Source organism: Branchiostoma belcheri, unplaced genomic scaffold (assembly GCF_001625305.1).
Source record: "Branchiostoma belcheri isolate BF01 breed outbred unplaced genomic scaffold, Haploidv18h27 scaffold1, whole genome shotgun sequence".
Classification (NCBI taxonomy): domain Eukaryota; kingdom Metazoa; phylum Chordata; class Leptocardii; order Amphioxiformes; family Branchiostomatidae; genus Branchiostoma; species Branchiostoma belcheri.
Window position 1 is genome coordinate 8,773,070 of NW_017802379.1, and position 23,217 is coordinate 8,796,286.

General features: G+C 41.8%; 1 protein-coding gene across 2 annotated transcripts in view; it reads right to left on the reverse strand.

The window, feature by feature from the left end:
* Positions 1–23,217, reverse strand: part of LOC109467406 (matrix metalloproteinase-24-like) — a 40,460-nt gene that overhangs the window by 11,812 nt on the left and 5,431 nt on the right. The window contains exons 1-2 of one of the 2 annotated variants that reach the window (XM_019765352.1): positions 11,833–12,045; positions 11,282–11,667 (exon numbers count right to left, since the gene is read on the reverse strand). In XM_019765352.1, coding sequence (XP_019620911.1) covers positions 11,282–11,458 — 177 coding nt within the window. In that variant the 5' untranslated portion in view covers positions 11,459–11,667; positions 11,833–12,045. Of the gene's footprint in view, positions 1–11,281; positions 11,668–11,832; positions 12,046–23,217 lie in introns of those variants that run through there. The other variant, XM_019765363.1, reaches the window with a different exon arrangement.

The following is a 23,217-nucleotide window of genomic DNA, read 5'->3' on the forward strand; positions in this document are numbered from 1 at the left end:
GGAACGATGGCAGATAACTATTAAGAGAGGAGACAAAAAAGACTTTGATTTAATGTTTTGTTTCTTACTTTGATGCAGTGATATGTGATGTTGGCTGTGTATATGTGATGTTCCCACTAAATCAAAACCATGTGTACAATAAATGAGTCAAAATTTGAAAATGTAAGAACCTTGTGTTTTTTTCGGCCCGCCTTGTGTTTTTTTTCGCCAGCTCGCATTAGATTTAGAGTCTGTGGAGGATGTCATCCATAACATTTACTTGCTGTGGCCTTAGGTACATAACATGTCGTTCGGTGTAATATAACGCGTGCCTGCGAAGCTGATGTGTTACGCGGAATGACAATTGTACCGGCTATACAGATACAGAGCTCCAATTTGATATGTAGAGTGCTTGCTAGACAATTACAAAGTTTCTACAGTCAACCACCCGCCACCTCAACGACCAATCTCTACATCTTTCCTGCCATTTCCACTCAGTAATCTCCTAGTTAACTGGTCTAGACACAACACACACACACGTTCTGTAATACACTGCTAAAAAAGGGCCTAAAATGGGGCAGAATCATCGCATAAGAACCGCTATTAACTCGGATCAGCTCTTGAAACTCCATTCCCTTTGATCATGCCGAAAACCTCCTTACGACCCCTCACTGTTCTCTGTCTTTTTCTTTTAATTTTCCTCATCGCGGTCTACGTTATAAGAATAAGACTGTTTTAAAACAAAGCGTACAGTTAAAGCACGACAATTGTGTTGATAGTGGGTACAGAGGGTGGAGTACTTTACTCCCGTGGTGGCTTTTAAGTAGGTAGATGTACTAGACCACCCGGCGGAGGGGTCATGGCTAGGGTCAACAGGATACAACTGTTCTTGTACCGAGCCACATGTTATCACAGCGGGGATATGTCTGTCTACTGTATAGCTCTCACTTCTTATATACATGTACATGTGCAGTTTTCGTCATCAGATATAGATTATATTGATATGATATGAATCTTTATTGCATGTTCTTGCCCAGATGGGCTAAATGCACAAGAGGACATGCAGTATGCAAAACATGAGTATTTCATACTGGGACGCTATATTCTAATGCTAATTGCTAGGAATTTATACATTATAACAATACTATATACTACCTATCATCTACTGTTAGTTGCCCTTTCTTCTCTCTTTTTGAAACATTTGGAAACATAATTACATAGTTTGTCTACTGTACATTCGTTCTTGCATGACTTAAACATGTCCTGCTTTGACATTTTCTTGCATATCTTGTCTAAATGTAAATATGTGTGTCTGTCAACATGATAACTTTAGAAGGCTTAAATGGATTGTCTTTATATTTGGCCATGGTATGTGGGTAGGTCTTGGTGAGACCTCGAAATGATTAGATTTTGATGGGGCCCCTGGTGGATTTTTACGGTCCTGCAGTGGAACGTACGGTTTTCATATTTCGTGCTCTGAACATACCATGAACACGATTTTTTTGGTGGTAGGTAGCTCTTGTGCTCGGGAAGAAGACATATAACTTTGGGATCCCTAGCAGCTAATTCTGGAACTGCAGATGCATTTTAGTTAAATCGTTGAAAAAAGATAACTCGAGAACGGGGGTTGGCGGATCAGTCAGCGGTATCTTCGTTCGAATGATTGTCGAAAGCTTTGTATAAATCGACAATATGCCAGCGAAGAAGTATTCAGAGAAAGGCCAGATACCCTTTGAGTAAGCCACGTTTTAAACAGGTTGGTCGTCAGACAATATCAGTGGATTTTCACGGCTTTTCTGCGCGACAGATCGAAGCGATACCGCCAACGAGTATTCTAATAATTTGATGGTTTTGCATGGCATGAATGTCATGTGACCCTGTAGGTCAAATTATGATTCCTGTCTTTAGCTCCTTATCCCATCCTAAAATGCTTAGATGAGTTAGAGAATGTTTTATTGCCTAAAATGTTGCTAAGAAAAATATAAGTCGATGTCACACAATTTGGACCACCCTGACACAGCAGGTGAAGAAAGGCCGCAGCAAGTAATTTTTATGGATGACATCAGCGCGCGCATGAATTTTCGCCTGATTTTTGAAAAAAAAAAAGAAATTTTGTTGTCCTCTGACAGTGGTCAACATGCCGAAAATGGGCAAAGATGTCTGTTGCCATGCCGGAAGGTGGATGGCAGATAACTATGAAGAGAGGAGACAAGAAAAGGCTCTGATTTAATGTTTTGTTTCTTACTTTGATGCAGTGATATGTGATATGGTGACTGTGTATATGTGATGTTCCCCACTGAATCAAAACCATTTGTTCAATGATTGAGTCAAAATTTGAAAATTGTTTTTTTTCGGCCCGCCTTTTTTTTCGCCCGTTCGCATTAGATTCGGAGTCTGTGTAGGATGTTATCCATAAAATTTACTTACTGTGGTCAATTAAAATGCACCACCGCAAAAAAAACGCTAAAGGTCAAAATTTTACACTAAATCTCCGGATTTTCCACAGATTTTGCTCCCCTGATCCCGTGTAGCCAGGCCCACCCGGTGTACATTTGTTCGATGTTTTGACCTGGGGGCTTTCTTGCAGCACGGGCCTCCATTACCACCAATTATAGTCAGATTTAGGGATTTGGAATCGCCGCGAGTTGCGGCCATGACAGTGCCGATGTTTCCGGTAACATCTGGAAAGAATCGGGAGTAAAACTAGCTTCCAGATTCCGCACCCTTGAATTCATTACATTCAGTTTATCATTACGCCATGGCCCTATATATTAAGAACACAAGAATTATTTGTAAGATTAAGACCCAGTTTAAAACTTTTGATTAACACAAATTAGTTGGAAAAAAGAATAGCATGTACGTTAATTCAGCCAAAAAAAAAACAAATTTCGGAGCATATGCTTAAGAAGTTGGACTACCTATTTTTCTTTTTCTAAAAAGAAAAATATATTTCGGTTTTCAAATTCCCTTATGTCGGTGTACCATTACAAGCTTTAAAAATCATCCCCAAAACATCATCAATTTTGGCATTTATATGTACTTCTAAAGTCTAAACTAACTTGATGAAATGATCATCATTTTAATGAGAATCCTGTAAGTACCAAGTATCAAATTCAACCCGACCCAATACCACATGAAATGCACTGAACACATTGTTACATGTATATAGACTTTGTGTGGTCGACTCCTAGCCTTATAAGTGGTGCCTCTGAGCACCTTAAGGTATCACACAAGTAAGCCGTCTTAACCTCAAGATCCTGACAACCTAAACCCTCTCTTAACCCACTTCCTTTTCGGTACTTTTCGCACAGTTGTAAAGTTTGGCCACAGCAAGTAAATTGTATGGATGGCATCCTCCACAGACTCCAAAGCCAATGCGATGGGGCGAAAAAAACAAGGCGGGACAAAAAAAAGATTGCTACGTTTTCAAATTTTGACATCATAAACCTTGTTAAACAAGAAATGATACCTGTATTGTGCTAGGTTTACTGTCAACTATTACAACATCCATTGTCACTGAAAAATAAAAGTTTCCAATCATTGTACAAATGGTTTTGATTCAGTGGGAACATATAAAAGGGAATGAAATACATCACTGCATCAAAGTAAAAGACAAAACAGTTAATCAGAGCCTTGACTTGTCTCCTCTCTTCATATTTATATGCCATCTACGTTCCGGCATGGAAACAGACATCTTTGCCCATTTTCGGCATGTTGACCACTGTCAGAGGGCAACAAAATTTCCTGTTCTTTTTTCCGCCAAAATCAGGCCAAAATCAATGCGCGCGCTGATGTCATCCATAAAAATTACATGCTGTGGCCTTAACCAGATTGACTTGAAGTAGTGCCCTGTCTGTACATACGTATGCAGGGACAGATCTTGCAGTGTTTACAAGGGTGATCGATAGTCTGTCGATTAAAATGCATGCAGAACCATGACAAGTATTGTGTACCTGTGTTTGGCTAGGTCCATATTCAGTCACGAAGACGTGAACCTAAAATCTGCATGGGGGGTCATTCATGGCCACGTACACAGACTTACGACGGAACTTACACTATTTCTTCAACCCCCAGGGTCTAGGGGTAGTCTAAAGAAGAACTGGCCTGAATATTGGGAGGGTAAAAATATGAAATGATGTTGCAAGTTTCTGCTGACTAGGTTTCTTTTTTTCTTTTTATCTTTTTTTCGTCTGTCAATTTTAGCGTATGAAGTATCAACTGCAGTGCTCTCTCTCTCTCTCTCTCTCTCTCTCTCTCTCTCTTTCTTTGTATCAATCTATCTACCTATCTAGCTCTCTCTCTCTCTCTCACACACACTCTCTCTCTCTATTTCTTTGTATCAATCTATCTACCTATCTAGCTCTCTCTCTCTCACTCACTCACTCACTCAGTCACTCTCTCTCTCTCTCTCTGATTTGTGCGTGCTTGCAACCGGTCTAAACGTTTGCATTGCAATTATGCCGAAATGAAAGTCAACTCGTATCTCGTTGCATATATGCATAAAGGAGACTTCCTAGATATAGATAAGATCAGATGAAGGCGCCCATGCGTTAAGGAGATGTCTCACAGGTGACACAAAACAAAGACAGGTCTGACACCAGACTTGTGAATCACCTTGTGTTCTTGAAAATAAACAAACCTCGAGAAGCAGACGTCAAAACAAAAACAACACATCAACAGTGAGGTCTGTTACAGTTTACATAAAGTTTTACACAAAAATAAAAATTAGCTTTGTGAAAGACAACGCAAAACTTTAGTAGCCTCCATAGCAGGCTTATAGAACTGGGGGTTTGGTGGTCTTCGGCTGTTTTCTGATTAGCCCAGTTCTAAAAACGGGGGTTATTCAACCAGCTGGCTGGCTATGTTTGTTGTCTATATGCAATTAGAAAATAGCACATAAAAGCTCCCAAAGACCCTGAAAACCCCGAAGACCCCTAGTTTTTGGCATGCTATGGAGGCTAAAACTTTAGTCCTCGTCCTTCAAAAAATTGCCTGGGTGGTCAAAAATTATCAAACTCACGAGGAAAGGTTTTAGACATGTTAGAGGACTTACAATGAAGACGTATTCAATTAAAAAAATTGGGGGAGGGGAAGAGAAACTTTTCCACCCCTCCCCATCAAAATGGACCAGCCCAACTCGTTCGACCCCTATGAATTTTCATGTTTCCTGGATGTCCTTGGGGAATGGCGCACTCGCTCGCGGGGGAGGGAAGGACGCAGGCTTTGAAGACGGATAACGGGATGTCATGGGCCACTGAGGGAACAAGGGCGCCCGGCACAACCATCTGTTTCTGGGATTGACAAGGATAAATCATCAAATTGTAAAAATAAGGGAAAAAACACCTCAACAGCGGTTGCCGAGGGAAGGACCTACCTTGCACAAAAATTTCCCGTAAAAATGTCACACAACAAAAAAGACACTTGCATTTACGTGCCCCCCTTTTAACCCCCACCCAAGCTTTATACCATCATTCCTGGTCCGTAACTAACAAGGTAATCCCATACCCCCCATACGTAGCCCCCACATTAGGCCACAGCAAGTAATTTTATGGATGACATCAGCGCGCGCATTAGTTTTCGCCTGATTTGGGGGGGAAAAACAAGAAATTCTTTTGCTTTCTGACAGTGGTCAACATGCCGAAAATGGGCAAAGATGTCTGTTGCCATGCCGGAAGGTGGATGGCAGATAACTATGAAGAGAGGAGACAAGACAAGGCTCTGATTTAATGTTTTGTTTCTTACTTTGATGCAGTGATATGTGATGCTGGCTGTGTATATGTGATGTTCCCACTGAGTCAAAACCATTTGTACAATAATTGAGTCAAAATTTTAAAATGTAGGAACCTTTTTTTCGCTATTAGATTTGGAGTCTGCGGAGGATGTCATCCATAAAATTTACATGCTGTGGCCTAACCATAATACATGCAAGTAAAAGGTTGACATTTTGAATCCATAGATTTTTTTCGTTTTTTTTTTTTTTTTGCTGTCTGAATTGAGCACGGCGACGAGATTTTTTAAGTGCCACTGGTAATGCTGGCTGTGTATATGTGATGTTCCCACTGAATCAAAACCATTTGTACAATGATTGATTCAAAATTGTAAAATGTATGAACCTCGTTTTTTTCGGGCCGGCTTGTTTTTTTTTTCGCACGCTCGCATTAGATTTGGAGTCTGCGGAGGATGTCATCCATAAAATTTACCTGCTGTGGCCTTACAACTCCACGCATCGTCAGCTAAAAAAGTTTTGTTTTCCTTCCCAGAAATGGCTGACTCCGACCTTGTCGCCGCCTTAGTGTTCTCTCACGCATATCTGTCCAAATCATCAACCAACTAACACGACAACTCTCCGCCACGCTATGTAACAAAGCACACTTCCCACCCACAGCAAGTTTGTTGACACTACAACAAGGCTAACTTTGAGGCGTATAACCTTGTCCTAGATAGTCTACCCGTACGTGGTACGTCTCTTCAAAAGAAATGGAGCGGTTGATGAAATATGTGTGTTTTGTTATTCTGCACTTTGGCTATAAATATTGACTTATACAGTCAAGGTTGTAAGCACACCTCCATAGAATTTCTGCTATATTTCTATGATGCTCTTTGATGTCTATTATATAAATTAGATCGTCATTCTACTGAGATATTAAACGTGTTTCTGTTTCTATTTATTATATCATTTATGGATGAAAGAAATCAAGCTAGACTTTTCTATCAAAGAATCGGAAAGAAAGAGAACGTCACTATTCGATCTAGCCTGGGTGCCAGACTGTTTCCAGGGCCAGCACAGGCCAGTTCCTCGGCTCCAGGGCCAACATGCCCCCAAGGAAATCATACCACAGTCCCCCTCAGTTAGACCCTGATCTAACTCATGATCAGGGCCTACCCTGGGTCTGGTATCCAGGCTACTTTACGATTATACTTTACAGCAACTACAGACCTGATCACGGCGTTTCTATTCGAATTAGATGTTCTTTTCCCCCAAAATGAGACTACTGAAATTTTTCATTACCTCGCGAGCTCGCTTCCATGAGGTCAAGGCCATATGCACTTACTTTTTATACGTGGGATTTTTTTATAAGCACAGATTTTCCAAAACAAATGACACATGCAACTTCCACCACTAAGACTTCCAATAATTTAACCTTTTGCACCTTGCTAACACGTGATTAAGATAGATTTCATCTTATTTCATGCACAATATATTTGATACGGGTTCTGGTTCTGAATATTTTCATAATACTGCCAGAAACAAAGCCGCTTATATCTAGCAGGTAGGAGAAAGTCGGATCATATTTCCAAACGCTCGGCGGGTTTCCCGCAAACGATATGTCCTGTGGGTCGGCAGGACAGCTATGGGTCAACACGGGTTAATATGAAATAAATTGGACCGTTTGTAGGTAATCCTGTAGGTTTTCTTTACATTTGCTGAGGCAATATCATAGCGTGTCGATAAACATGGTTTTAGATAGGAAAGACTGGGCAGTGTACTCTCCAAGCAGAGGTTTGGGTTTGGGGGGTATTTTTAGCGTGTTTTTAGGCTTTTTTATCGGGGTTTCTCTTTTGCACTGAATTTTCTTTCATAAAAAATTTCTTTCAAAAAAATTCAGTGCAAAAGAGAAACCCCGATAAAAAAGCCTAAAAACACGCTAAAAATACCCCCAAAACCCAAACCTCTGCTTGGAGAGTATGGGCAGTGGTTTTGAGTCCGACCTTGCATCTGCTTGGAGATTTTAAAAGCCACCATCTTGCTTGAAATTAGCTTAGTTTTACGTCCGCTTCGATAGTCACAGCCTAACAACCAACGAGACGGCAGAAATAAACGTGGCGATTTTTCTAGCCTCTACCAGGCTTTAGAAGCGGAAGAAAAGAGTAGAAATTGGCCAAATAGACAGATATTATAGAAATTATTGCACGACAATTGCACATGGTACAATGTATGGCAAACTACAGAAAGAGGGTAACAACAATAGATATTAAAGTTTAAACATGCCAGGGGAGTTTGTCCACCAAAGGAGTACAGTTTGCCGCTCCCTATGGCCGATTTCTACTTTATCCAGCCGCTTCTGAGGCCTGGTAGGGGCTTTTTTTTTCTTCCATCTGCTTGGGATCACTAAAGTTTAGAGCTAGACTAGCCCATAGTCAAGTCTATCTTTCTCCCGTTCAAAATACGGAAGATCCTTCAACAGAATACATTCACTCCCTGAAACAGTTTATACAGGCGCTGCAACTTCCGCCCTCCCCCATTTTTGCCCCCATTTCTCTTTCTTTCTTTTTATCTAATCCTGTCTGTTCCAGCTGTTTAGTGAACTCAGCTCTCTCCCCCACTGCGCCAAACTACCCGGAACAATTCTGTGGGAAGTTCTCCTGGGACATACATGTGTATGATAGCGCACCGCCCCCCTCCCCCGCCTCTCGGCCATGTGTTTTTACTAGAGGGGGTACCCGATAATTGATAATTACCCTCCATGAAAATGGGGGTACTGTTTTTACTCCGTTTCATGTTTGGTCTGATATCTGAAGATCGGTGAGAAGGAACTGTACGATATTTGGCAGATTGATGGATGGGGCCTTGGAGATTGTGTAGGTTGACTTTGAGCCCCTGGTGATTGAACTTGGTACTGCAGTTTAATTTTTTCATTCTGTTGTTTTCGCGTTATGGACTGTTTGTGCGATATTAAGGTAGCATGTAGTTGTTATTATTATGGTTTAGTGGTTTAAATTTGAGTTTCCTAGCTGTTTGCGTTTGATATTTACAAAATGTTTAATGTTGGACTTTTTGTGTTGAATGTTTGGAAAATCTGGGGGATGGTTTGGTATGATTTTTGGTATGTGGGTAGTTGTTGAGTCTCTTTGTGTTTTGGAGTGCATTAGCAGGTTGTCGCATATTTTTATTGCTTAATTTAAAAGGATTTTCACTTTTTCACCCCTACTTCATAATAGGATGGTCTGTTTGACCTAAAAGTTGGGACAGAGTTGTTTTTGTTTATACCTCCAGCTGGCAGGTCAGACCCAGGCAGCCCTATCTATTTTTACCCCTAGACAGTCTGCAGGAAAATAATCTTGTTTGTCTGGTCTGCAGGTCATTTGCCAGTGTCTGGTCATTGACCTACATGTACAGGCAAATGTAGCCTGGGTACCATCCCCAGTAGTATATTCGCAAACTCTATAACAGTTATAGAGTTTGCGAATATACTACTGGGGATGGTACCCAGGCTAAGGCAAATGACCTGCTGGCCATCAAAGTAAACAAACCATGGTAACAAGACACGAAACGCCTGCACATGACAGCTTGATGAAAGTGCCACCACAAATCATTCTGCTGATAAAAACAAAGTTTGACTCATAATATCTCTTTTGAAATACACCAAAAGATTACAAAACTAGAGGTCGGAGATCTCATGTCTTCGTCAGAGGTACATCGTTCTAGAGAAATTAACATGCGTATTCTTCAATCTTTTTAATAATCAATTTGGTCTAAAGAACAAAAGAATCTCTGTACTATTTTTATGGTACAGAACACCCTGAAACGGTTTGCCGCAGATTATACAGATGCGTCGTCACCCGTGTTAACCCCCCCCCCCTACGTTATTTGAGTTTGGACTGTTACTGGAAAAAAACGTTCAAGAAATTCTTACTGTGTTGAAAGTGTCACAACAGCGCCGCAAAATATAATAAGAGAAGATGTTATAAAGGAAAGAATCAGAACAGGGTGACTACTGCTGTTTTGTTAATTTGTCTTTATGACAAAAAGAAGACTTGTTTCTTGTGTTCTTTGTGTCCTAACATTTGTACTTCTACAGTTAGTATATTCCAAATCTAGGCATCTCGTTTTTCGGCCCTTCGTGTTTTTATTGCGCGCTTGCCTTAAATTTAAGGTAATTAGATTTAAGGTCTCCAGTGGACGTCATCCATAGCAATTACTTGGTGTGGCCGTAGAAAATAACCTGACATATGTCCAACCTATCCTCCCCCTGCTGAAGTTATAGTACAATCCCTCAATGTAACGTCATTTGATCCCATCCCATTATGGGGTTCCCCGCTATCCAGCTGTCGGCTGTCTCCAAGCAGATGTAGGTGGGGGATTTCTAAACACAAAAGGTCCTATTACGGGGACATAACGACCTCCACGACTCTCATCTTTGAACTCAATCTTGGAGACTACGACAGTAATATGCCTATCAAATTTCATTAACTTCCATCCATACATACAAAAGTTATCCTGCTCACAAGAAAAATTAACAAAATGCCCCCTGTAGTCACAACGAAACCCCCCACGAAGCTCAGTAACGAACTTAACCTTGGTCCCAACAATAGTAAGCACCACACCAAGAATTATAATCAACATTTTACAAATACTTGAGTTATCTTGCTAACAAGCCACAAACACAAAAGGTGCACTAACGTGACGCACAGACCCCCCACGAAGCCAAAACTTGTACTTGACTTTGGCCTTAACAGCGGTAATCTGCCTGCCAAAAATCATGGACGTCGAATCATGTCTTCCAGAGTTATATCGCGAAATCCGCAGTTCCCCACACTCCGGCGAGACAATTTCATAGTCCTTCTGACGAAGACAATAACAAGCTATTTCATGGAGGGATGATGTCTACGACTTCTCCTTGTTGAAGACAAATTTGGCTCCCCTTAGGGAGATCATCTGCAAGACATTTCGGAAACGATTTTTCTTGTTCAGTACTGCAAAGCTACGTAGCAAGGTAACGCATCAGAATGTTCAATGAGCGCATCGATATGTGTAGTTTTGTGATTTGCACAGCAAGGTCATTACGTCAGGTCAAGAACACCTAACTCCAAGCAGATGTTTGGGGAGGCTACATCGTTAATCATGTTTTTCCCAGCTGCCATTTTCTGTGAAACAAATCCCCCGTCCTTATTTTCTCACAGAAAATGGCAGCTGTAGGAAAACATAACGAGTAGCATCCCCCAAACATCTGCTTGGAGATTAAACAAACAAACGTCGTTCAGCCCCCATAGTTTACCGTTGCACGAGAACACAGGATAGGACATGTGCATAATTCAATCAAACGTTAGCCAATGACATTTCTGTATGCGTTCACGGGCCATGTACGAATTTTGGAAGGTTGGTAGTTATAGCGATGGTAAATGTAAATTATTCCTTTTGCCAACAATTTTCAAATTGACAAGGATCTATTAGGACAGAACTATTTTCAGCTAGAAGACATCTAAATATTGCACGACACATACACAACTATCTCAAGAACATTCTTTTGCGATCGTACGACGTTCGTACGACTGGAGGAAAACAAAAGTGGATTGTACTAACCTGTTCGTCCGCGGAGATGGCGACCCCGCGCAGAGCGCCGGCGCTGGCTGCAGTCGGGAAGCCCCTCGCCCCCTTCAGGACCACCAACAGGCCCACAAGTCCCGTGGTCAGGAGGACGGGTAGACTCAAAGTAGCCACCCCACCTCCAGGCAGCAGCGAAGTTCTAGTTGTACACATTTTCCTCTTCTTCTTCTAGTGATTGTCAGCGCGCAAGCGGTTACGAGTTCGAATCCCAAACGTCCTACTCTGTAGTCTTCAGGCAAAACGCACTCTAGTAGCAGCGAGTTTTTTCCTCTCACACAGATTCTCTCTGAAGACTGTACGTAGTTTCTTCAGCTTGCAGTGTTCAGACGTCGGCTTGCTGCAAGACCGTTTCACTCCATTATCTGTGGGGAAAGTTAAATAAATATTCAGCACCGTACAAGTTTATACAGCACACACACAGACGTACGCCGCGCTAAGGGGAGCCCAACAACCCGTGTCCAGCGCCGGTTCCAAACAAAACACAGCGCCCGAGATTAACCAAACGAGAGAGCGAAGTTAGACCAGACCTCCTATGGGGAACAAATCCTTGTGTTCTTGGCCGACTAAAACTCCAAAGCTGCGCGATACAAGGCTTGCAGTGGAAGTGTTGTATTACCCGCTGTAACGAAGTGGGGTACTTCGGCCTGCCCGGGTCAGTTTGGTTATGGTAGCGCACGCGAGACTGCCAGACAAGCTTGAAGCCGTGCCAAGAACTAGTAAGGCAAGAACAGAGGAGCGACAGGGGTCTGCCCTCAAACAAAGTGCTGATAGGTGACGTAATGGACCAATCAGCTGGCCAGGGGGGATTCCGACTCGTCCACTATAGGTCGAAGGGTGGTGTAGGGGGTTGCTGAGAGAACAGCGAAAGATCGTCTGATAACTAGCTACAGTCCTGGAAATCAATGAATGAAAGACCTTTATTGTACATTTATGCTCCAACAAGCTAAGTACAGGTCATGAATAGACAAGGAAAAGGATACAGCAATGACACTTAAACTACTAGTATACATACTAATGTGGTCTACTATGTACATGTTCGACTTCTTCTCGCTTCTTGACGCAGTTATAGATGTACGAGCATATGGAACCAATAATACATGATTTGTCAAGTTTCATAAGAAATCTGAATTTTTATACTTCATTTAAATGTCCAAAGCTGGGGAACTTATCTAGTATATAAGAATATAGGGAATCTCTCTCATTACTACGTACAATCGACTACAAAATGATACTCATCCTCAATCTTATCAATGTGTAGATTTAGACACAAATTGTCACAATACACCCTTTCTAAACTATAGGGAACATGTATCAGATAGATTTAAATCAGTTTGAAGAACATGCCTTTTCTTCGTCATCGTTATTTTTTCTATAAGGCGTCACCCACCCCCCGTTGGTCCTGATAATGGTACGTCCCTTCATTAGTAGCTGAGCTGCAGACCGCTTCCCGACCAGACGGTCTTGGTGATCTACAAAGGGGGACGGTAATACAAGCCGCCGTACCCTCAGGGTTATACCATCAGTGCCGCTAATACTGTAGTCTAGATGCCAGAGGGAAGAAACATATGTCCTTACACGAAGTTAGCCAGCGTGCGAGCGTTTTAAGTCAGGGGGGGCTGTGGAAAAACTTCCTTGGGGGCATGTTGGTCCTAGAGCCGAGGAGCTGGCTTGTGTATGCCCTGGAAACAGTCTAGTATCCAGGCTACTAAAACCGTCCAGTAAGCGATTTCTGGAGGGAAACAAGGCACGGAAAGGCATTCCAGGTCTTTCTCTACTTTCAACCATTTCCGTCAACTTTAAGACCAGCTTTCTATTATCTGACACTTTAAGAAATGTTAGTTTGATGCTTGAAATTTGAAAGATGTTCATAGCTTTCGAATTCAGTCAGCTTCTTAAGTAGCAGACGGAATCTTATTTATTTTGGGAATTTTAAACCCCTCCAAGAAAAAGGTCTTTGACCGATGATTGGCAGGATTTTAGACCGTAGACATATTTGGGTCAGCATCAAACTAGCTGGAAACTAGTCCAGCAATTACTGACAACAGTAATATCAAGATGTTATGTACTTTTCCACCTTGGCAAAATGTAGGTAGGAAATTTGGTTTGTCCGTTGCTCATTTCAGTTACGTACTGTCCCTGAAATCATATAAGACACATGTACATCCCTTCCACCTTGAAAAAATAGAACACCCCACTGTTCCAATAAGACAGTCTTTATTCCTTTCGCCCCTTGCGTTCTGAGCGCAACCACCAATTACCAATTTGTGATTATTCAAAATTACAATAAATGACAAATGCAGCTCTTTCCTGTTGGTGTAATTATTTTCCTGTGGTCAAGTCGTAAAATCCCTACTGTGTAGGACGCTGTTACTGATGTGATCTAAAAGCCTATGTTTATTCGTTTGCTTATTCATTTATTCATTATCTTACAATATTTGTAATTCTGAAATGGTGTGAGATAAGGATCCGTAACAAGACAGCTAAAGTTTGTACGGCACATCACACGAATGTCGGTCACCGTCCTAAAAATGTCGTACGTTTGCGATCGTTCGACGATCGTACGACGTTTGTCACCGGGCCCTTACAAATTGAATCTTTAAAAAGTTGCATTGTAACAAGACAGCTAAACTTTGTACGACACATTGTACGACTGTCCTAAGAAAGTCTTGCGTTTGTGATCGTACGACGATAGTACGACGAATACCGGCTCCTTACAATGTTTTAAAAAGTTGTAACATGACAGCTAAATTTTGTACGACACATTGTACGACTGTCCTAAGAAAGTCTTACGTTTGCAATCGTACGACGATCGTGCGACTTATATGTGACAGTCCCCTTACAAAGCTTTGAAAATTGTGGCGCCGTTTTGACTCGTACATGCGTACGTACGGACAACCGAGTCCCGGCAATTGTTAGTCGCCTGCATGGCTCTTTAGCCAAGAACAGGTTGGACGAGTTGGTCGCCGCCTTTTCATTCATCGCTGAACTTTTTTCTGCCAGACATACTCACCTTCGGTTTCCGGAAATGTCAACAGACACATTATGAGTCAGTCATAGTAGCCTCCACCAGGCCTTTGTACGGGAATACGGATCGTAGAATTCGGCAAAAAAAGATAGTAAAATTGGCCAAGGGAGTCCGGCCGCGGGGAGGTAGTTTCTTTCCCTCCGAAGGCGGCCAGTCAAACCTACAAGGCGGCCAAACTCCCCTGGCAAATATTCTCCTATATATAGTCAGCGTAGTTAGTCTGGTAGAGACTACAGTCATAGTGTGACTGGGGTATCTAGAACCGGAGATGTATATTGGAACACACACAGTTAACACTGTCATATGGTTTACTGCTGTGGTTTTCAGATCGGAAGCGATAGCGACATTATAACAAGAAGGGATATGAGTAGAACATAGTCAGAGAGTTATGAACACTTCAATGCTATGGTGGGGCTCCAAGCAGACGTTAGGCTTGCTTTGGACGTTTTGTGGGTAATTTTGGCGTTTTGTTGGGTTTTCTAATTTTTCATATTTCTTCAGTGTACTAGCATATACTGACAAAATAGAAGGTTCGAAGAAACGCCTGAAATCACCTTCAAAAACGCGTCCAAAACAAGCCTAACATCTGCTTGGAGGGTAGGGTGGTACGTTATTGAAAACTAACTCCATGCCATATACAAATATACAAATGTAATATAATATGGTAATGTACGGACCAGTAGATGTATTTAAGGGACTAGAAATTCTCAGGAAATAAAAATATAGATAAGAATAATATATATCAAAGTCACAAGAGTCACAGATGTATATACGACACAGACAATAGGCTAAAGTACGAATTGCACGATCATTAATTTTCACGTTTGTTTTGTACAGATGTTGACCAAAAAAACACTTGTTTGTTTGTTTGCTTGTTTGTTTGTTTGTTTGTTTGTTTGTTTTGATGCAGTTTGGGTACAAATTCACGAGCTGTATACTAACATGCAATGTATACTCAAACATACGCCGGTACAATGTGCCGTCGCGAACCAAAACAAACGTACATTGTACTAACAGATAGCTATGTACAATTTTGAACCCAAATCAAACTGTTGACAACAACCATGCTACCATGGACCCTGACATATCCCTAACCTCCCTACAGACCACACAGTAAAGCCATAACAGTGTCAAATTGCTTACCTTAGTCCGCACACGCACAAACACGTACATGTAAGTACATGTAGTTCCTTCAAGTAAAAATGCCCGGTGTCTACCTGCACGTTTTGTGTTGGACTAAACTTGTCTGACAAGAACGCAACTCACTGTCTGCTAATTTCGGGGCAGATTAACCCATGGCCTTTTCTCAGGTAAGAATCATCAGACTAGTTCAGCCACATTAGCGACACAAAGTCATCTTGTAGATCACACCAATTGGCCAATACTACAATGCTGTATATGAGATACGAGAATCAATATATCACGGATATGCCTTAATTTTGCTTTACTATGCATACATTCAGGGGTGCCAGAGTGTACAGTGCACTGTATACTGTACTAATATAATAATACGATTGCACTGTCTTCCGTAAAATTGCACTGTATACTAATACTATTGCACTGTATTCCGTAAAATTGCACTGTATTCCGTAAAATTGCACTGTATTCCGTAAAATTGCACTGTATTCTGTAAAATTGCCACTAAGGTGGTATATCGACATTTCCGAACGTTCCCCTCTATGTGCTGGTCAGCTAGAACGAAACTGACCACCTAATCTTCCACTTGTCCAGTGATTGGCATGCCCACTGGACGTCAAATCACTGTTCTGACCTCTGACCTCACTCACAATACCGTCAATTAACTGGAACTCTTCCAGCACAATGCACGGACAAATAGACTCAAATCCCAGATCCTATAGTCCTTTCTAGTAATCTACCTGTCTTTAGTAATCTGCCTATGCTTTAGATGTCAGAGCTTGGACAATATCTTTTCTTCCGACAGAGATATTTGAGCCAAACGTCAATTTAAAGGTTGAGAGATTTTTAATAAATGACGGATAATCGGTTTCATTGACAGGCATATTACGTACTTTAGTTAGTTAATGGTCTTCCGATCGCCTTTTAATGAGCATATTAGGCTATAAGCTTGATTTAGAATAACATTCAACAAGCGTGCATTTGCATCAGGGGGTCAGGGGTTCGAATCCAAGCCTTCTTCGTCCCTTGGACGCAATCGTGCGACAATCGTACGACGATCGTACGACTTATGTGACCGGACGCTATAATATGGTACTTCCTTCATAAGATTAGAATACAAGTGCGGCACTTCGACGTATCAACTACGCTTTTTCACACCTTTTTCACAATTTTTATGTACCATATATAGATGGTGTGGTTTAGAATCATCTACTTGGAACGGTACGGAAGCATTGCTCGTGGTTTATACAGTATCAGCTTCCTGTGAACCACTGGAGAGTTGGCTCAAGAGCTACTTGGAACTCGTTCAAGTTTGGCGTGGCTTGACACCAAGCACTTGATAGAAACAATAAACCTTTGACTTTTACACTGCCAGTTGTTGGCAGTTATATCTTCCTGTTGGACTGTTTCCAACGGGTTTCCAGGGAGCCAATTCAAGTACTGTAATCATCTGTATACGAGGGACTCCTGGGGAGCATCCTGAAATATTACCGACTCTACACATTGGAACTTTTCCAGTCACTCCTATTTTTGGCTCTAGCCGGAGGGGGAATCCCTCGGACACGGGATTACGTCATTTTGACTTTGAACTTGGCACGGAAACTACTAAAAGGATGAGGTCAGCCCCAATCCACGTGTCGTGGATTTTCTTGCAGCACGCTAGGGAAGGATGTGGGTTTGTTGGGAGGGTAAATGAATTCCCAGGTCTGCATGTCATGTTCAAGGTGATGACCATCATGGCGGCGTTCAACATTACCTCATACCTGGTGACGTCACCCGCTACCCGACATGCTCTAGCCTGTCATAGAAGAACTTTATTGCACGACAATTGCACATGGTACAATGTATGGCAAACTACATGAAGAAAGTAACAAACAATGAAATAAATGTGTTGAGTAAGACCTAATGTCGAATGAAACCTAAAATATCTTATTCATATCAGACTCATTGTAGTGTGGTGCTTTTTTTAGGGGGGGGCGTCAGTGCATGTGCAGGTTTTGTCATTTTTACATTTACCTTCTAAGAAATGCAGCTTCGTTACACTGAAATATCTTTCTGGTATATCCTCCTCTGACCATCAAAAACACTCCCTCATCCCGTACATATTTTTTTCAAAGAGTCGGACAATTCATCTCCCACTGCCTCCTGAGAAGAAGTCAAACCCCCTAATAGCATGGCAAGAATAGTTTAATAGAATCGAATAGATTAGAATAGCAGTTACCTTGTTCCTCTTACCTGTTCATATATTGCATATCTACTGTTTATCCTGTATGTATACCAACGTTATTAGATTTAAGTAGAGATAGTAGGTTTAATAAGTATATCGTACACGTAGAACTTCATGTTAGCAAATAGTCTTATCTCCACATTTTTCTTGTCAATGCCTGTATGCAATTAGCCCTCGGGCATGAATTTGCAATAAACATCTCTATAGCTAAATCTCTCTAAGTCCACCAATCTGGTATCTAACTTCACAGTCACGTTTCTAAGCCATTGAATCTTCTCACTACAACGACTGAAACATATCGCCACCGGGAATCGAACCCTAAACCCATAGGATCCTGCCTATCAGCGCACAGGCTTCCAAGGGAATGAGGTATACCCCTGACTTCATCCCCATGTAAGGGCACGTCGGAAGCGCCAAGCTTAGTGGAAATATCCTCAGGAAGCTTCGGAAAAATGACAAGATGAAAAGAGCAGTGGAAAGAAACTAGACAGAAATTCCCTCAAAATGTTTCACAGAAAACATTCGTAGACGGGTAGTCTTAACCACAAGTCACCAGATGACAAATGTCCGTGTAGATGGGCTTAATCGAAGAAACAAGACATGTTGCAGAACTTGGCCTGATTTACCTAAAGCCTTCCTGCCAGGAAAAACAATGTAGAAAGTTGTCACTCGCCTTGTTAATTGGGTTACTAGGGTAGCCAATCGTGTGCAACGTCAATCTTTGATTGACATGTCCAAGGTCTCTGACACTTAGTTAGCAGTTAAATATGTTTGCTTTCGCTCATCAACTCTGTGGCTGCTTAGCCGAAGACTAGACTTAGGTCACGCCAACATTCACAACAGACGGATCCTATCTTCTGTATTCTAGTGACATCCAGTGTAGTTTTGTTTTCGTTTTGGTGACACTAGCACCCTTCTCAGTGTGCTATATAGCTATACGTCCCTCTGGGTCCTAGTGATTACATAGGTTGATAACATACATGTAACAGACTCTTAAACACCGTGTGTCTGCTCATAATGCCCATAATTACACCGCGTTATCGTGCAGATGATGTGTCTTATTATGCAGGGATAATCTTTACGACTTGTTCTACTGAAGGGCCCATATAAGACGTGTAGGAAACACACGCGCAAAATGCATACAAAACGTCGATTCTTGGTGTCGTGGGTTCTATAAAATACTGTTCTATAAAATACTGAGCAAAGCCCTATCTAGGGCATCCCGCCCTAGAGATAGAATTACAGATAGAATGAAAAAAAAAATGAAGATATTTTCTAGGTATTCATAGACATCAATTGAAATCACATGGAAGCTGTCCATGCCATGTGCTATTTGAAGCACATACATTCTAAATGGGGAAACTATAGCGAGAAGTAACTTAATCTCCAAGCAGATCCTATGGTGGCAAGCTTAAGGCTGTAACTATTTGCCAAAGGAGTTACCATTAGCGAATGGTTGTCATCGTAGCATCGGCTATCAGAGGCCGTGTTTAAGTGAAGTCACCCAAGGCGCTTTACATGTGGTTTACCCCGAAGCCGGTTTCCATCTGAACGCTCCGAAATCACATTGAAAGCGCCTCGATCCCAAGCCACTTCTAGAGGTGGTTTCGAATCGGTTTTCCCGCATCGCGATTTGCGTCTGAACGCAATGTGATTTCAATGTAACTTCACTTGGTCATGGATTACGGGGTGATATTTCTTTATTTATATGCAATACCAACTTTTACGTGGCAGCAACTTAAAGAGCAGTAATGGTCAAATAATGTGTCCGTTCTAGGGCGAGCTTCACCGCCTCTGGATCGAGGGATCATGTCGGCATTCGGCCGAGATACGCTGGGAGGGGGGCACCAGCAAGCAGGTCGTTGACCTCTGACATTAATTAGAAGTTTATTGCAAATTCATGCCCGGGGGGCTAATTGCATACATACATACAAACATATCAAACAACAATAAATGTAGCTCAAGCGAATTGTGATCGGACACGGTTTCAAAGGATTGTGTGGCACGTGGACCAGGGTGAGGAATGTGAGTTACCCGAATCGCGGTTTGGGTGACTTCACTTAAACACGGCCTAAGGGCTACGAGCACACCTGTTTGTCTACAGGTGGCAAACAGCCCACCTGATACGTAACCTCGAACTTTATGGCACCTGTAACAAGCAACAGCGTTGCCTCCATATACCGTTGTTCTTTTTTACGGGAATTTACGCTATGCAGAGGGATTATGCATGGTTGGACGTGACAACAGAAAGAACTACCCACCTGAAATGACTGCAACGATAAAAGGAAAACATTCCGTCTTCTCGGGTCATCTCAACAAAAATACAACAACCAGAAGAACAAAGAATTCTAGTTCCTTACCTAGGTAGTTTATCTTCTTTGGATGTTCCGACTGGTACTCGCTAGTCTCTTCCAGACTAACTACGCTGGCTACATGTAGGAGAATATTTGGGGAGTTTGGCCGCCTTGTAGGTTTGACTGGCCGCCCCGCAGGGAAAGAAACTACCTCCCCGCGGCCGGACTCCTTTGGCCGATTTTACTCTCTTTTTTGCCGAATTCTACGATCCGTATTCCCGTAGAAAAGGCCTGGTGGAGGCTAGGTACTCGCTGTCATTCAAAAACGTTGGGTCACAATCGTCGTAGGTTGTCGTACGAATTTGAAGTGGCAGAATGTTCAAGCAGAATACGATAGAATCAGAATGAACCACCGACAAAGATCTAAGACAGATTGTTTAGTAACAAGACAGCTGAAGTTTGAATCATGCACGACTATCGCAAGAATTTCATCAGTTTGCGATACCGTACGACAGTCTCACGACGTCTATACGACCAGACCTTACAGCAGCACTTGACACGATTGTCTCCGCCGTCTTAAGGTTCTTTCTACCACCGCGCCCATAACAGCGTCATCAGGTGAGATAGACATCTAACCCTTAATACAGCCGCCTTAAGAATGTTGTTACGCGACAAGTCGAGCGAGCTGTCGACAGATACTTCAGCAAATGGAATGCGTGAAAATTCCCACTTTATTGGTGCTGTTACGGAATGGACGTCTTCATGTTGTGTTTCCCTAACATTTCATATACCTTCAGTGCACATTCATGGAAAACTTCTATCCAGACGCTGGATTTAATGATGTACTTCTGTCACATTGCAATGTAACATTAGCAACATGTAGACGATTTTAAGCGGCTTAAGAATCGAGATAAAATCTTCTTGAGGTGTACGTAGGCGCAGGGTTAAGTTACGGCGTGGTATGTTCTTCATCTGAACGCCTTAAATGTAGTGTTACAAGCAGACGCAAGGCGTGGGAGTTTCTTTTGTTTGAGGCTCGCTGGAGGGTGAGGGGAGAGAGGGGAGGCCGCTGCTCAGCTGACGCCGTGCGCATTCCTTTCCAGAGTCTGGGATACCTGAAAGGCATCGCGGCTACCTGAGGCGAGCAGCCCAATTCACACCAAGTTTCCCGTGGTCAATTTAGATCGAACATGTGTCACTACTGTAGCGTGGAAGACCCACTCAACAACATCAAGTTATTTTCGTTGTTGAAGTAATTTCAGTGCGTTTTGCATGAATAATCCTGTCAAGTTTGTGTCAGAATGAACTATGTTAGCAATTAGTCTTGGGTGAAACATGGGAATGAAAATGTCGTCCTAAATAATTCCGACCAATTCCCGCCATTTTTGTGATGTTTCCATGTAGACCCACTCAACATCAAGTTTTTTTTTCACTCAATATCAAGTTATTTTTGTTGTTGAAGTTATTTCAGTGCGTTTTGCATGATCCTGTCAACTTTGTGTCAGAATGAATTATGCAAGAAATTAGTCAATTAGAAAATGTCGTCCTAAATTTTTCGACCAATAGTTCCCGCCATTTTTGTGATATTTCCATGTTTTCCCTGAAAGACCCACTCAACATGTTTTTTCACTCAACATCGAGTTATTTTTGTTGTTGAAGTCATTTCAGTGAGTTTTTCATGAATAATCCTGTCAAGTTTGTGTCAGAATGAATTATGTTAGCAATTAGTGAACGGTGAATCATGGGGATGAAAATGTCGTCCTAAATTTTCCGACCAATAGTTCCCGCCATTTTTTCTGAGTTTTTCCCCTGTCAACCTTCCTTGCAATTTTTGCCTTGCACGTTTTCCACGTTTTCTGAAATCCGGATAGAATGACAGCATGAATACGGCACTGAGCAAGACAACTTTACAACAAAGTACTATATCACTCATGGTTTGGGCCTGGTTCCACATATGTTGTACGAACGTCGTACGATCGCAAACTGAGGCATTCGTGGGATTGCCGTACCTGTATTCTGTAAAAATTACATGTCTTGGTATGAAAAAGGCTGTCTTACATTCGATGTTTTATGTCACAGCCTGCCAAAAAATTGTACGACATCCGATGAAAATCGTACGACAACCTACGACAAACCTACAACCACGCCGATCGATGTTTAGCCTTTGTCGGGACCATGTCCGGATAAATCTTGTCGGCATTAATCCAACCACTTCTCTCTGCAAGACACTGTGTCGCTGATCCGCTTGTAAAACACACAAACCAGAAAAGCGGTGTAAAAACAACACTTTGTTTCCACTCTGCCTCCATGTTTACGTTACTAAACTGATAGCATTAAGTATCACAATATAGGCGTGTTATCCTTAGGTATCGCTTCATGATACCATCAACACTGAGTTTTTTTTTCCGGATGTTATTTCTGAAAATAGTGTGTCTGCTTCGAACACAAATAGAACTGACGCTTTCTAGATCTGTCATCGCATTCCTTCAACTATCGATATGTGAGTATTATGGGATTGCAAGTACCGTGACGAAGTGTGTATTTAGTATTTGTGCAGGGTCGCCATCTAAATGGCGCGCGAAAACTAAGACAGAAACTGTCGTTTGCTGTTGCCATGGTGATGAAAACATCGCCTGGGCGAGCCTAAGGCCACAGCAAGTAATTTTTATGGATGACATCAACGCGCGCATTAATTTTCGCCTGATTTTGGAAAAAAAAAAAGAAATTTTGTTGCCTTCTGACAGCGGTCAGCAAAGATGGGCAAAGATGTCTGCTGCCATGCCGGAAGGTGGATGGCAGATAACTGTGAAGAGAGGAGACAAGAAAAGGCTCTGATTTAATGTTTTGTTTCTTACTTTGATGAAGTGATATGTGATGCTGGCTGTGTATATGTGATGATGTTTCCACTGAATCAAAACCATTTGTACAATGATTGAGTCAAAATTTTTAAATGTAGGAACCTTGTTTTTTTCGGCCCGTCTTGTTTTTTTTTCGCCCGCTCGCATTAGATTTGGAGTCTGTGGAGGATGTCATCCATAAAATTTACTTGCTGTGGCCTAATGCTAGCCTTTTTTGCTCTACTACGCCCCATCTATTTACAAATGTATTATGAACTACTATTATAGCCATTCAATGTAACTTCCTGGCAGAAAAACACAAAATATTCTGGATAAGGCAATCTGTTTGATATTCACATTTACTGCCATTTCTTAGCCCATTTTCGTCGTCT